Here is a 13830-nt window from a genome sequence, read left to right as displayed (position 1 = left end):
CCTTTCTCACTCCTCTCATTTCCTGTCTCCTCTCTGCAACCCACTGTCAAAATAAAGGCAAACATGCCCCTATACATAAACACAGGAATCCAATATACAATTAAACAAATCTTTATTTCTGGACAGCCATTCCATATTATAACGAGAGGGTATGCAAACACACATATACACACATGGAGAGTGGTTTGGATCAGTCCTATGTTCAAAAGGCAGGCGGTTACAGCAGAGAAATTAACAGTTAATTACAAAAACACTTTTTTATTGCTCTATACAGCAACATTGTACTTCACCCTTATCGTGGATCATTAGAATATACTTAAGGAGAGTTAATACTATTTACACTCAGAATTTATATACATGGCCAAAGCCTGAGAGGGGACACAAAAGATGCATCAACATTCTCATAGTGCTTGACATTTAAAATATACTCAGCACAGGGGATTGTGATAGATGAATGAAATGTTCATTTGTGAGGGAGGCCATGTACAGTTATCACATCCAACACCCGTTTTTATTTTCAAAAGACCTGAGCCAGAAAACATACAGACCAAACAGAAGAGAACACAATTCCTATTGAAAGACTTGTTATTAATAAAAGAGACAGTTTTATCAGCTGAATAACCGACCTCCCGCATCACTAGCATTACAAACAGTAATAACAACACTCTTGTCTGGTGTAACTTGAGTGTTTTGAGTTGTAAAATCAAAGCAATTCCAAATTTATTGCCTCAGGAAATCGCCTCCATCCGTTGCAAAGAGCCTTTCTGGACATCCTTCCAGCTTGTGCTTTGACATGACAGCTCTGAACTCAAAATAGTTGCTGCGCGCAGCTTCTTGTGTCTCGTAAAATGAAATACAAGGCCAGCTAACAGTACAACTACTCAAAACAGCACAGGCAAGCTTATTAATAAGAGACAATTACAAAAGTTCTTTTACTTTTCATATTACAATTTTTCTGTACATGATAAAAGAAGGCTGTGTCTTCGTTCACACTCTGACAATCACACACGCACACACACTTAAATGAAACCCGGTTTTAAAAAAGCAGAGCTACTGATTTTACTTTTGTTTAATTTCTTATTAAGTAAATACTTGCAGACTCTCACTCCACACAGCCTGTTGTCCAATTATATTGTAGCACCCCCCATTCAGTAAGAAAGGAAGGAGTATATCTGTTTTCACATGCAGCAGTTAGAAAATACAGTCATCATGTGAGACACTGGATTTTAGTATGAAAAACAGTGAAACCTAAGGTGATGTTTTTTGTCTTTCAGTAAGAAAGCAAGTGAGAATAAGGGTCCAAAGTCCAAGCTGTTTCACACCCCTTGTGTTGTAAGAGGTGTAATATATCCCCTCAAGAGTTTCCAGTGTGGTCTGAACAAGAAACAGTGTTTATGCATGATGGTAAATGTGTAACTGGAGGAGCTGGTGGGCTGACTCAGCACCCCAGGTGGCCTCTTTGGCCTACAGTGTCTACACAACCCCTTCGATGAAACAGGTGTCCAGGTGAACGATGAGCATCCTCAGGAAGGACATCTCCTTTCGCGTGTTCTCAAAGATGATCCGTGGATCGTCTGATTGGCATCGAAGGCAGTTGGGGGCCATCACCATGGCCAGGTTGTTCACATCCATCTTAGTTATAGCCACATTGGATGGCTGAGCAAATACCTAGAGGTAATCAGGATGGAACAAGAGAGAAAGCGTTGAGCAAGGCTGAGTGTACAGACTGACCTTTGACCTGCAGAGAGTCATGTATGAGTCATATTTGGTTATCTAAGAGCTTAAATAAATGGTTTTAATATTACATTTTTAATCAGTTGATGGTTTTCAGGGGAGGGTTCAGTTTGAGTTTTGAATTATTTTTTTTTTCTTATTACTTTGGCTATATTTGTAGGGGTACGTTTTTTTATCTATCAAAGTATCCGGTAGTAGGTAGAAATAACAATAAAGAAAGTATTCTAATTTGCATAAAATAGAAACAGATTGTGTGTCTGTTACAAAGGTAAGACAGCCTTTTTGTTAAAATAAAGCAAACAGGATTCGGGCTTAGGTTTGTAAAGCTGTAGTCATGATGGTGGTATTGAGATTGGGACCCTGGTAAATTATACCCTTTTCCCACCGAAATTAGCTCGTTGACATGGGTTTTTCAGACCCAGTTAGACCCGCTTATAGATGCCGATTGTCTCTTTTCCCATTGCCAGTAGAGTATACTGCTTTTTTCCTGTCGCCGTCTGACGTCAAACTAACCGAAACAGGGTTAGTAAACAGTGAAGATGTTAAGGTGGTTAGGTCTTTATTGTATCTATTATTCATTCAGTCTGTGTATCAATCTCGGTGCTGACAAATTTGGAACGATGTTCGAGCGCTGCTTGGACGGACATGGGCAGAATTTGTAACTGAGATGACAAGGATCTGCAGAAGTTACTGACAGAGCATAGCATCGCGCCGGAACGGGGGCAGAAATTAGCGTGTCAACCCGGGTTTTGTGCTCCCATCAATGCCGATCGGAGCCGAGACAATAATTACCCCGGTCTACTGCAGAGTCATTTAAGCCGGCTCTAAATGCCGATTGTAGCCTTTCCTATTAAGCAAAAAAGATTGTTAGCGGGTGTTAGTGGTTTTTTTGACAGTGGGAAAATGGTTTTAGTTACCGCTGTGTTTGAGGGGATTATTAATCTGTGTTAACATAATAGTTACCTGCAGGAAGTGGATGAAGTAGCAGAGGACCAGCCGGTTGAGCTCAGGCAGAGACTGAACCACAGCGATGGCCGCCACAGGGTCATCACAGTTATTGACACACTGCTTGTAGAAGTTCATTGGAATGAGAGGTTCCTCCAGCTCCCGATACCACAGCTTCATCAGAGAGGCTGATGAGACAGACATACCATTAGTTTAAATATTCACACCAAACATATACACACACGCTCAGAGCCAGAGGCTTTACACAAAATACATGTATCCTCACCGGGAACGTTGGGGTCAGAGAGATTCTCTGGGATCCTCCACTGGTCCACTTGGAGCTTCAGCGCGTTCACTTCATCAATGTCTCCGGGCACTCTGAAATAAAAAAGCATGTCAGTTAGATTCAGTAGCCACTAGAGGGACCCCTAACTCTATCATTTCAAATTTTCCATGCCCTGCGGCATACCCATTTGTCTTGCACACACAGTTGGCTTCAAATGTGGCCTGGTGGCTGAAAGTACCGTGTTCTTTGTTTGCAACACTTCTTTAGAACAAAACAAAAACAGACATATAGCCAAACGGCCCAGTGTTCAGGAAAGTCCCAAAGGAGGAGCGAAACCAAAAGGGAACACGTCTCTAAACAAACCTAGATGCTACAGTATTACATTTGAAGAGAAAAAAACTACACAAACACACAGTTGTGAGGCTCCCACGTGCTTGTAAGCTTAAGCAGTAATGTAAACACATATTATAAAGTATCAAATTAAACAGAGTTGGTCTCAGGAGTAAAGCAGGGCTGTGTTTGTTCTGCTGCCTGTTATGTGTACTGAACACAGGGAGAGCCTACTTCGCAGTACAGGGATATAGGAGACCACACACATTTGTTTATACAAACTCTTCGTACACACATACAGTACATATGATCCCCTTATATTTTCCTACACTCCACCTCTCTCACACTGCTCAAGTCGTGGCATGTAATTGGTAGTGTTCAGTCTTACCTGAAGATGCCCTCTGTCTGAGCCCCGCCCAGAGCAAGAACATACTGGGAAAGCTGAACCTGCACCCAGGGCAGTTTCCTGTCTGGGAAGAGCTCGCTCTGCCTCTCCATCACCTCCTCCAGAGAACTGCCGAACAGAGAGGGGGTGACGATGGCCCGCCTACTGTGGTCGATCTCCTCCAAGGTGGGCTTACGTAGACCCTGGAGGGGTGAGAGGTAAAGAACGGAGGATGATTTACTACCTGGGTAAGTCAGGGACTATGATACTAATCATGGTTGTGTCTGCAGCTGCACTACTATGACTATGTCTGTGTTTATGTCTGTACCTGCAACTGTGTTCTGCGCCTGTAATTATGTCTCTCAGTGACAGTATCTACGATGACTCAAATGCGAATCATGACTTTCCAACCGATACTATTTTTATCATGGGAGAGTGACAGATTTGTGATACTGAGTAAATGTAACATCTAAAGCCTAACTTTTTTTATTCCTCTAGCTTACCTTTTTGCCCCCGGTGATTGCCACCTTCTGCAGTTTCCGATGGCAGAACTTAGCATATGTGCTAATAGGCAGACCTGAAGGTTGACAGAAGAGGCAAATTCAGGACTTAGAAACATGACACCAAACTCCACAAGAGACAATATGCACACTTTTTTTTATCACTCCGAGTAAAAACCCTCAAGCATCGCTGAACTCTGAAAATAATACATTATTTATATTCTTCTCCCACAAACAAGGCAAACAGAGCTGTTTTTCCAACAGATGTCAAGTAGTGTAAAGAGAAGCAGGCAGTGGTAATTGGAGAGACATGTTGACGGTGTGAATCTGGCCTTTGGGGATTAAAGCAGGCCCAGCTAAACTGTCAGGCTGAGGGAAGATTTAGTGCTGTTAAACAAAAGCGTGAGAGACAACGTTCAACGTTCAGGTGATTCATCAGCGCACACAGACATGAAGGGCTCTGAAGAGAATGAGAAACACAGAGGCTCCCTGTCCGCTACCTGCTCTAAACTACTGTAGATCTATTTCAGAAGTTAACTGCATTAGGGGAACGTGGTATTTTGCGGATGGGGTGTACTTCAAGAGACACATGCTGCAAAAGAACCCAATCTGTCCCTAAAAACATCAACATTCTGTACACCTCCAGTCCTTAAACAAAAAAGCAACAACAAAAAAACATGAATGTTGGGTCCTCATGTACGGTCATGAAAAGAAATCATCCTCTTCTGTCACTGCTTTGGTTGGGTTTACACCAAACACTGAACTCTCCTGGGGTATATACTGTTCCCAGAATCTCCCCTGAATCAGCTGCCGAACCAGGGCCAGATGGAAAAACCCACTGATGGGATTTTAAAAAGCAACAAACACTTTGCAGCATGTTCCCTACAGTCAAAGCCCCCAGATTTATGGCAAACAGGTGACTCCCATGAATGCTCACAACTACTGCTGATCTGACCAAGTTCGACTATAATTATGTCTAATTAGAGAGATCATACCAATAATTTGCCCTTGATCTCTGCAGAGACGGGTTATTTTTCCCAAGGATCCCAACATAGAGGCTACGCTCTAACTCGGAGAGACGAAGAGAGCAGAGCCACTGGGCTGCAGTGAAAAAGGGTTCAAAAACCCGACCGGCGGTCTATATTTATCAGGTTGGATTGCATGAAAACAACAACAACCTGGCAACCAAAGCCCTGGAGAAAGACGAGCTCATTAGCAGCTTGAATGTACTGTACCAGGCTGAGTACGGCATGACACCTGTCAGCACATGGGCTGAAGCTAAACTTGACATCAAAAACACGGAGCCATTAAAGGATGTTAAGGAGGCAACATCAGTCTCCTCTCGACCTGGTTATTGTTTATGAGACAAGTGCTGGCTGAATATGCAATCCAGGGCCCGAGCCAAAAGAAGTCAATATGTTGGCCCAGACCAGGCAAAGTCTCATCGGCCTCCAATTCCCACACGCAACTCCTACTGCTGTAGCTCACAGCTGCTTATTGCTCTAGTCAGACAAAATGTGCGTGTTCCAGCTCTCCCATGCATAAAGCAAACAGCAGCTCCCATTAAGCTGATTTTGTACAGAAGATTCCTCTCTCGTGAGACGTTCAGAATTAGTCAGACATGTTTAGAGGGCTCCCTCACTGACCTCGTAGTCACCGTTTTTACAGCACAAAGCACCGAGTCTGAGTCACTGAAGTTCACTCAATGAGGCCGCTGCTGTGGTGTCTGCTATGAGATGATTGGGTTACCCTTCAGTGACATCATCAACATAGCTGGCACTGTGGGCCACCCTAATGAGGGCACGTGCCAATGAGGTGTCCTCTTAAAAAGCTGTCTGACATGCAAGGGGCGAGAAACCCTAAATATGATTCACAGTGGGGTCCTTTGTACCCGTACAGAACATTCTCATATTCTCATCCTACATGTTTTTTTCTGCTCAACTTTCTGTGAATCCCATTCATTGTTTCTGGAGACATCAGCGTGCAGTCATCTGACGAAAACACAGTGCTGAATTTTCCATCCCACTCAGAGTCTACAAGGAGCAATATGTTGAATTTGTACTGGCTTGCATGGGTTAGAAACTCTAGGCTTTGAGCTTTGAAGTAAGTAGAAAAACATCTCTAGAGCTCCCTCCCTGACATACTCTGCTCTGTCAAAGAGATTAGCTTGTACAAATGAGAAATACTGAGGATCCAGGGATCTTAGAGCTACATGTTGGACTGATGAGTAATAAATGAACAAGAGATTTACCTTCTTCCTCGTCTGAGTTTTGTTTTCGCTTCTTTCTGGACTTTGAGTTCTTCTTCAACTTTAGTTCCTGCTGTTCCAATATGAACTGGGTCACTATGAAAGGAAAAGATAGCATAGGTCACATTTCTGATGGTTGTTTGATAAACACAAAGCCAATAGCCAGGCCTACCAGAAGCAGTACTGTGCTTTTTTCATGGTTTTACTAATTTAACCGAATCAAATTTCAACAGAATAGAAAGGGAAAGAAGTAAAGGCAAATCTAGTTTTAAAAGTGAGACATCTCTCTGGCCTACAAAAAACACGCAGAGAATCAGACAACACAGGGAGGTACAGAAGTAAGAAAGGTGACCCACCCTGTTGCTCAGTCTGAGACTCACATTTCTTGTCGCTGGTGGGCTCCGTGTGTCTCTGAATGTAGCCCTCCAGGTAGCAGCGGAACTTGGGTGAGGGGGCAAAGAAAGCCAAGCTGACAGCCATCAGCTCCCAGCCTGCCGCCAAGCTTCTGGGAGTGGAATTGCCTGTGGTCTGTCTCACCAGCTGAATGTACAGCTCGTCCCGCAGCCCCGGCATGTCCCAGCACTTGGTAACGATGAGCAGGGCGGAGTGACGCCGGTCCAGGCGTGAAGGCCTGTCTCCCATGTAGGCCTGCACCAGCTTGAACATCTCGCAGGCCTCCTTCCTGACAGCGCGGTTGCTGGTGACCAGCATGGGCTTTTTGATGGAGCCGCGGTTCCACGACAGCATGTTGGCGATGGAGACGCGGCGACGGAACAGGCCTTGTGTGTGCATGTTGAGGTGCTTGCTGGCCCAGTCCTCCATGCCCATCGCAGGTGGCGGGGGCTGCCGCAGAGTGGCGTAGGAGAGCTGGTAGGAGGATCCTCGTGCTCTGTCTCCTGCCCCATCACCTTCCTCTCTGTTGTCATGGTTGGCGGAGCGATGTGGGCCCAGAGAAGCCGTCCGTCCATCCACCATGCCTTTTTTCCTGCTCTCCAGCTGAGCCTGCAGCTCTAGGGTGCCTGTCTGCAGGGGGACAAGGGGTGGTCATTAGATAGTGAAAACAAGTTAGACAGAGGAGGAAGAGAAGGGGAGAGGAAGGCAGAAGAGCCAGAGGGGTGAGAGGCAAGAGTGCAGCAGAGGTACAAACAGTGTGTGTGCAGCTGCAGTCCTCTGTCCTCACTGTGTCTCACTAGCAGCTGGGCTGCCTTCCGCCTACTGTGCTCTGCAGTGTAATGCTCAAGGGCGAGTTGTTGCAGTCCTAATACCAGAAAATAATTGTACTGGGACAGAAATCTCCCCAAATCCTCATGAACCCTGACCTCTGGAACAGGTGACCAGATAGTGGCATAACAGTCCTTACCCTTGCCCCTTATTGCAGCAGACTCACCGACCCTGCAAAACCAAGCTAGTCAATACAAGACCTCCCTGTGATCTCTGAGGTGAAGTTTATTACTGCAAAGAGCACCTCACCTCCCTTAATGTAGAAAACCAGTAACCCAGATATCCACAGTGAAACAGCCAGGAACAACATGAAACCTGGGCCAGAATCAGCGCTCAAATTTACAAAGGGAACATAAAAACTCATTGACATGTCTTTCAATGACACCCTGATGTAATATGGAGGCGACGAGTGCCAGACAAGCTGGACTTTAGATTTTGGTTTCCAAATGGAGCAGATCTGAGGTTCAGTGTAGAGTCTTCAGAGTCTATACGTTTGTATAAAGTGATTTATTTTTAAAATAGGCAACAGAAGTTTAAATCCATTAGAGGTAAAGAACAGAACGCTCAACTATGGAAAATGTAGAGCTGCTAATAATGAGCCATAATCTGGGAGTGTGTGTGAGTGATATAACAGCAGGCCTGAAAAACATTCCAGGACAGACTTAGGGGGCCTGCTCATTGCTTCTTGGCTGTTGTCTAACATGCTAAAGCTACACTGGTACCAATAAGCCTTGGTACCAGCCTGCCTCTCCTTCCTCCTCCTTTTCTTCCTCCTCCTCTGCCAAGCATGGACCATATGGCCCGCAGTGGTCTTCCTTCCTGACCAAGGGAAGCCATGTCCTGAATCTCTGATCTGGCATGGGCCCCAGATGCCCGAGCACAGTTCTGGCATATGAGTATACAGTACCTGCAGTGCCGGGCAGATGGACGGTGGTAAGAAGATGACAGGTAATGCAGGAACAGTAACCATAATAGTCAGTAGTGCCCAGCCTGCCCACCGCCTAATGTCCTGGGGACATTTAGGCGCTTAAGATTGGAATTTAAGAGGTATTACCCACAAAATACTCTGTGCTTTTTTCAAAGAGATGGATTAGCCTTACTGTTTTCATGCCAGAGCTCCCTGTTAAATCAAACATTCATTATAGTTGCAGAGGTACAGGGGCCGCTTCTGAAAACACCACTTGAATGTATGGAGGTATGGGCAGTGCTTCTGTTGCAAAAGGGGATTTGGAGATTAGAGGAAGTAGATTTTGAAACCGGCTCCACATGCTGATACTTATGTAACCGTTTTCAGAAGTCAAATAGTTCTTTCATCTTTGATCATGTGAAGCTTTTGTAAGGACCCTTGATGTCAAAATAAGCATTAACCATGGTTCCCTGGTATTTGTTGTGTTTAAGAGTTCTGCAAAAACTAAATATAATCAAATCTGTAGTGTTGTCAAGGGTTTTAAAATGTGAGCTGATGAAATAGTCAGGAGGAATATTTCTGCTTAAAGAATCTGTCTGTTCTTCAATTTATAGTTATCTGAGGTCCAGAGACACTGACAAAACCAAAGCACCACCTTAACCCTAACCCTAACCTGACAACCACACAATAACGTATCATAATATTGGATTAGCTAACATTATTCCAAAACACACAGACACACACACACACACACACACACACACACACACACAAACAAACTTGGGGTTGGAGTTACCTGGGAGGGTGGTCCTGGGGTCTCTGGTGAGGACAGGCTTGCCTGGCTATTAATGCTCATTTCCAAGGTGTCCACCTTTTCAAAGGTCCTTTTCTGTCTCCCTGGTATCTCCAGAGGGGTCAGCGGGGGGATGCCATGGTTACCTGCCCTATTCAGTGAGCGAGAAGCCCCGCTGATGTCCTCTCGTGATGCGCACCTGCCTGCTGACCCCCCTCCTCCATACCACCTGAGTGAGTCCACAGGGGATCGTGTCCGGGGTACAGGGACCCTCTCCCCCATCTCTGGGTCCAGCCCTGCTCTCACCTCCCTCATGGTGTTGGAGCGACTAACCACTTCCCTCATCTCAGCCATCAGTCTCTCGTTGAGGGCGCACAGCTCCCCGCTGCTGCCCACAGACCCCGGCCTGCCTCCTGCACCGCCACCGGCTCCCACCCTCCTCCTGCTCTTTCTTCTCAGACTTGGGGAGGGGCCGGTCGAGTAACCAGAGTCTTGATAGTTTGCTGTGGCCTGGGGGGTTGAGGAGGGGAAGTCCTGAGAGGCCTGGCTGCTCTGTCTGCTGTGTCGTGCCTCCATGGCGCGCTGGACTGTGGCCTCAAGAACCCGCCAGCTTTGCTTCTTGTCCAGTGTACTTGGGCCCGGGGCCCCTGGCTCTCTGTCCCTCATTTGACCTCGAGACTGAGGCAAAGAGTGGACTTGGGGCGGCGGATGTGGCTGGGGCTGTGTCAAGATAGGATCCTGCCTGGAGGTAGGGGAAGCGGCACGTGTGGGTAAAGGAGATCCTGATGGGAGCCCCAGTTTGGGATCCACGTTGACCATATGCTTAATGCACTCCAGACCTGCTGGGCTATAGTCAGAGGCAGAGGGGTTCCTCCTGTGTCTGGACCCTGGATGAGATGAACCAGGATGCTGGAGGTGTCTGGGCTTTTGGAGGCTATGGGTGGGTGTCAGGCGGGACAGAGGCTGTCCGTTGTACAGGTGTGCCCCCTCCACCTCCATGTCTATTGGGGGTTCATCATATATTGGACACTCTGTAACTGGCTCATCATAGATTGGGGCAGTGCAACCATACTGGGGAGAGACAGGGCGTGGTGTGCTGGTCTGTGACCTGTGAAGGAGCGGACTGGGATGGCAACTGTCTGATGTCACCAAACAGAAGCTGCCATTGCTAGCTTTTCTCAGGTGATGGGCCTGACGCGTGTCGGCTGCCATTTTGCCAGAGGGGGCAGTTTTATATCCTTGATTAGTGCTTTGGTGTCCTCCTTGAGCCTTGTTGCCAGAGGGGTGCAGGGTGAAGGTGTTGGCTTTGCTGTGTGCACTGTGCTGGAGGTGCTGCTGCTGCTGCAAGGCTGAGCTTGGCTGGTTACGGCTCATGCTGTTCACCTTGACCAACATGGCTGCCTTAGAACCAGGTACGGGCTGCCATCTATGAGAAGCATCCCTGAAGGAGAGAGAACATAAGCAAAATAAGATTTGACATTTTCCAGGCAGCAAAGTATATTTTAGTCTATATAACAAACCAAAAGTCAACAGAGAGTACAATAAAAGCGTATACAATCATACACAGGCAAAAAGCCACTCGCTATATTTCATCTATTCTAAAAGAGCCACCGCTGACAGGGCTGGGAAAATGATCAGCAATCCACAAATACTTCTAAACATTTAGCTGACCTCTAAAGACTTGAGTCCATTTTTAGTCTGGCAGTCATAATAGCCTCGTCAAACCCATGAGACAATAACTCCAGTGTGTGTAGTGAAAACCAAGTTCCTAAAAATACTGAGCGACTGAAGAAAACACATCTCACAGAAATCCAGCCACAGTTAGGGACTCAGGAAGAAGAACTGTTCAGACTAATGTTATATAATATATGATGGTAGTTGTATTTGTGTGAAGTAGCTTATGTTGGTTTCATTCATAATCACATGGCATGCTTTACTTAATGAATACTTGGACAATAAACCAGCTGGCCACATGAAAAGAGTTTGGTCAGGGAGATGTTAGGATTGCAGGAGTTCACAGCTGAGAAGATCTTCACTTGGGTCTCAAGGTTAATTCTTCTCCGTTTGGTTGAGTGGCTGGGATAACTTCAAGCCTGATGGCCCGTTGCTAATCCAAGTAATGTTAAACAATCTGCCATCAATCTGGTCTCGCTGCTTTGGTCTACTGCCCTTGACTTTGCTGTCGCCTCATAATCTTCCCCAGTAATCAGGACTTTTCATTCCTTAACTGATCAAAAACTTGCCCTCTTAAACCAATGTGTGTCTAAAGCAGGCATTATTGCACTTGCACGCATGGACAAAGTCTGCCGCAAGCTTGAGTAAGACACATGTGTGACGCAGTACATAATCTACAAGCTCAATAGACTTCCTCAGTAGATTAAGGTCAAAAAGGTAAATAACTTTGACAGCAGGCAAAGACACTTACCTTCCTGCGCTCCATCCTCTACTTAACATTCAGTGGGTTAATTAATTAGATTAACGCAGATCACCTTCTGTCCTTGTAAATCCGAACATAAACACAGATCAGTGTAGAGTTTGAGCAAATGTTCAAAGGCTTCCCTTTTTTCCGAGAGCTCTCAGTTTAAAGTTGGGCTGTAACAGCAGTAAGAGGACGCAGAGTGAGGAGAGAAAGAGGCGGAGTGACCCCCCCCTCTCCTCCCCACATCTCTCTGGAACAATGCTGAAACAATTCCCCTGAGGTCTCAAGCCAACGGCAAACTTCCTCTAGTCCTCCCAGCTACAGCCCAGCATTCTCTCTCTCTCCCTCTCTCTCTCTCTCTCAGGACCTGGTGCCTCCTCCACCCTCCACCCCCCATATAGTGAGTCACACCACCTCAGCGGTTTGAATGTAAACAGGCTCCCATCTTCAAACGGTCTTACAGATGCACCAACCAGACCGGGCCTATAAACAGCTGGATCACAGCCACCTGGCACAGCACAAGGAGAGCCTGCAACAACCACTGTAGCTGGGAACACTCCAAGGCTCCCACCTCACCGAGACCAATCAGGGAAGTTTACTGCCTAAATAGCACAACACACAGAGAGAGACAGGCACGTGTGAAGACAAGGACCTCTGAGGGATGGGATTCACCCCAAACCACCACTGTTTAGTTGTTACAAGCAAGTGTGAGTGTGTGGTTATACAGGGTGGAGAGGGGGGTTGATAGGTGACAGCTGTAAACATGAGAAGCCACTGTTTGTACTCTTTGAAACAGTGTATGTTTTCTCACTCTGGTCTTGTCAAGCAGGAGGAGGTGATACAAGTGCTGCAGAATCATTCCCACCTCAGCAGCTGACAGTTTAGCACCAGTTTGCTACGGCAGGAACAGCTCACACATGAAACATCAAGGCTTTTCGTATAATGAGACAGCAACAGAACACAGCAGACCTCACACGTAAAACCACAATAATCAAATTCCCCTGCCATTATCCACAAACAAATCAAACACACAGAAAACATTCTGGTGGTTCATATAAAACGCATGAATCTGTCCTCTCTGTTCTTGGTGGGTGGATGACGTACTTAACAGCAGTGACCCTGAGATAGTAGTGGCCACTACTTCCTGTCTATGGAGGTCCACTGGAAGGTTGGAGAGAGGACTTCCCTACGTGTTACACAAACAGGAAATACCTAATGTAATGTTCACACACTGCGGCCAGGCCGGAAGTATGGGCTAAATGTGAATTATAGGGAGCTTATACACAGCCTGACAAAATGTTTCATTTGATGCATGGGGAATTTTACATCACAGGGCCAAAGTAGGCCCTCAGATGCTTCACATTTATGTCCAAAATATGTAAACAAATGTTTATTAAGAAATGACAACATGATATTCTATTTTTCAGGAACTTAAAATGATTACATTCAGAAGCCTGTGACGGGCATGCTGCTCAGACCAGCTCACAGTGATGGGAGGGAGGGGGGTTTTGTCAGGTTTTGTCTCTGTTGTCTGCCTGCCATTGTCCCAGTCAGGCTTAGCAAAGGTCTAGCATGTTCACCCCTTCCAGCACTGGCACATTATGTTGGATGGTGCATTGATCATCACAGTCTCACTGGGGCTGGTAGTCAACTACAACAGTACAGTGTCTACAGTGTCTTCGATCTCTATCCAAAGCCTGTAATCTCATTACACAGCTAGAACAACACTTGCATATCAGTTAACCCCAGGTCAACTAAATAAAGTATGATTACAAACTCTGAACTATAAGAGAGACAAAGACAGCACAATGCTGAGAAAACAAAAACAGGGCTAGAATGGGGAGGCGATTGGTGGTGGGAGAGGCAGGGGGGGTAAAGAAGAACAGAGCCAAAGGGACAAGAGAGGAGGGTGTGAGCGTGTGTAAATGAGAAGGGGTGGGGATTAGTCGTGGGAGAGTGCAGCAAGGGAATGAGCGGGAAGGATGGCATTCCTCAGGGCTCATTCAGGGGCCTCTGTGGCAGTGTGGGGAGCCTCACACAATGCATGGCTGTGCCATCGTCA

General features: G+C 46.2%; 1 protein-coding gene across 2 annotated transcripts in view; it reads right to left on the bottom strand.

Moving 5' to 3' along the window:
• Nucleotides 1–95: 95 nt before the first annotated feature.
• arhgap46a (Rho GTPase activating protein 46a) overlaps nucleotides 96–13830 on the bottom strand; it is a 30892-nt gene continuing 17157 nt past the window's right edge. The window contains exons 3-10 of one of the 2 annotated variants that reach the window (XM_069678915.1): nucleotides 9353–10790; nucleotides 6785–7451; nucleotides 6432–6524; nucleotides 4184–4257; nucleotides 3684–3883; nucleotides 2966–3057; nucleotides 2698–2867; nucleotides 96–1668 (exon numbers count right to left, since the gene is read on the bottom strand). In XM_069678915.1, coding sequence (XP_069535016.1) covers nucleotides 1474–1668; nucleotides 2698–2867; nucleotides 2966–3057; nucleotides 3684–3883; nucleotides 4184–4257; nucleotides 6432–6524; nucleotides 6785–7451; nucleotides 9353–10790 — 2929 coding nt within the window. In that variant the 3' untranslated portion in view covers nucleotides 96–1473. The remainder of the gene's footprint in view (nucleotides 1669–2697; nucleotides 2868–2965; nucleotides 3058–3683; nucleotides 3884–4183; nucleotides 4258–6431; nucleotides 6525–6784; nucleotides 7452–9352; nucleotides 10791–13830) is intronic. The other variant, XM_069678916.1, reaches the window with a different exon arrangement.

Source organism: Semicossyphus pulcher, unplaced genomic scaffold (genome assembly GCF_022749685.1).
Source record: "Semicossyphus pulcher isolate SPU_LCO1_2020_fin unplaced genomic scaffold, fSemPul1.0.p SCAF_3, whole genome shotgun sequence".
Lineage (NCBI taxonomy): Eukaryota > Metazoa > Chordata > Actinopteri > Labriformes > Labridae > Semicossyphus > Semicossyphus pulcher.
This window is presented reverse-complemented; position numbering and strand designations above follow the sequence as displayed.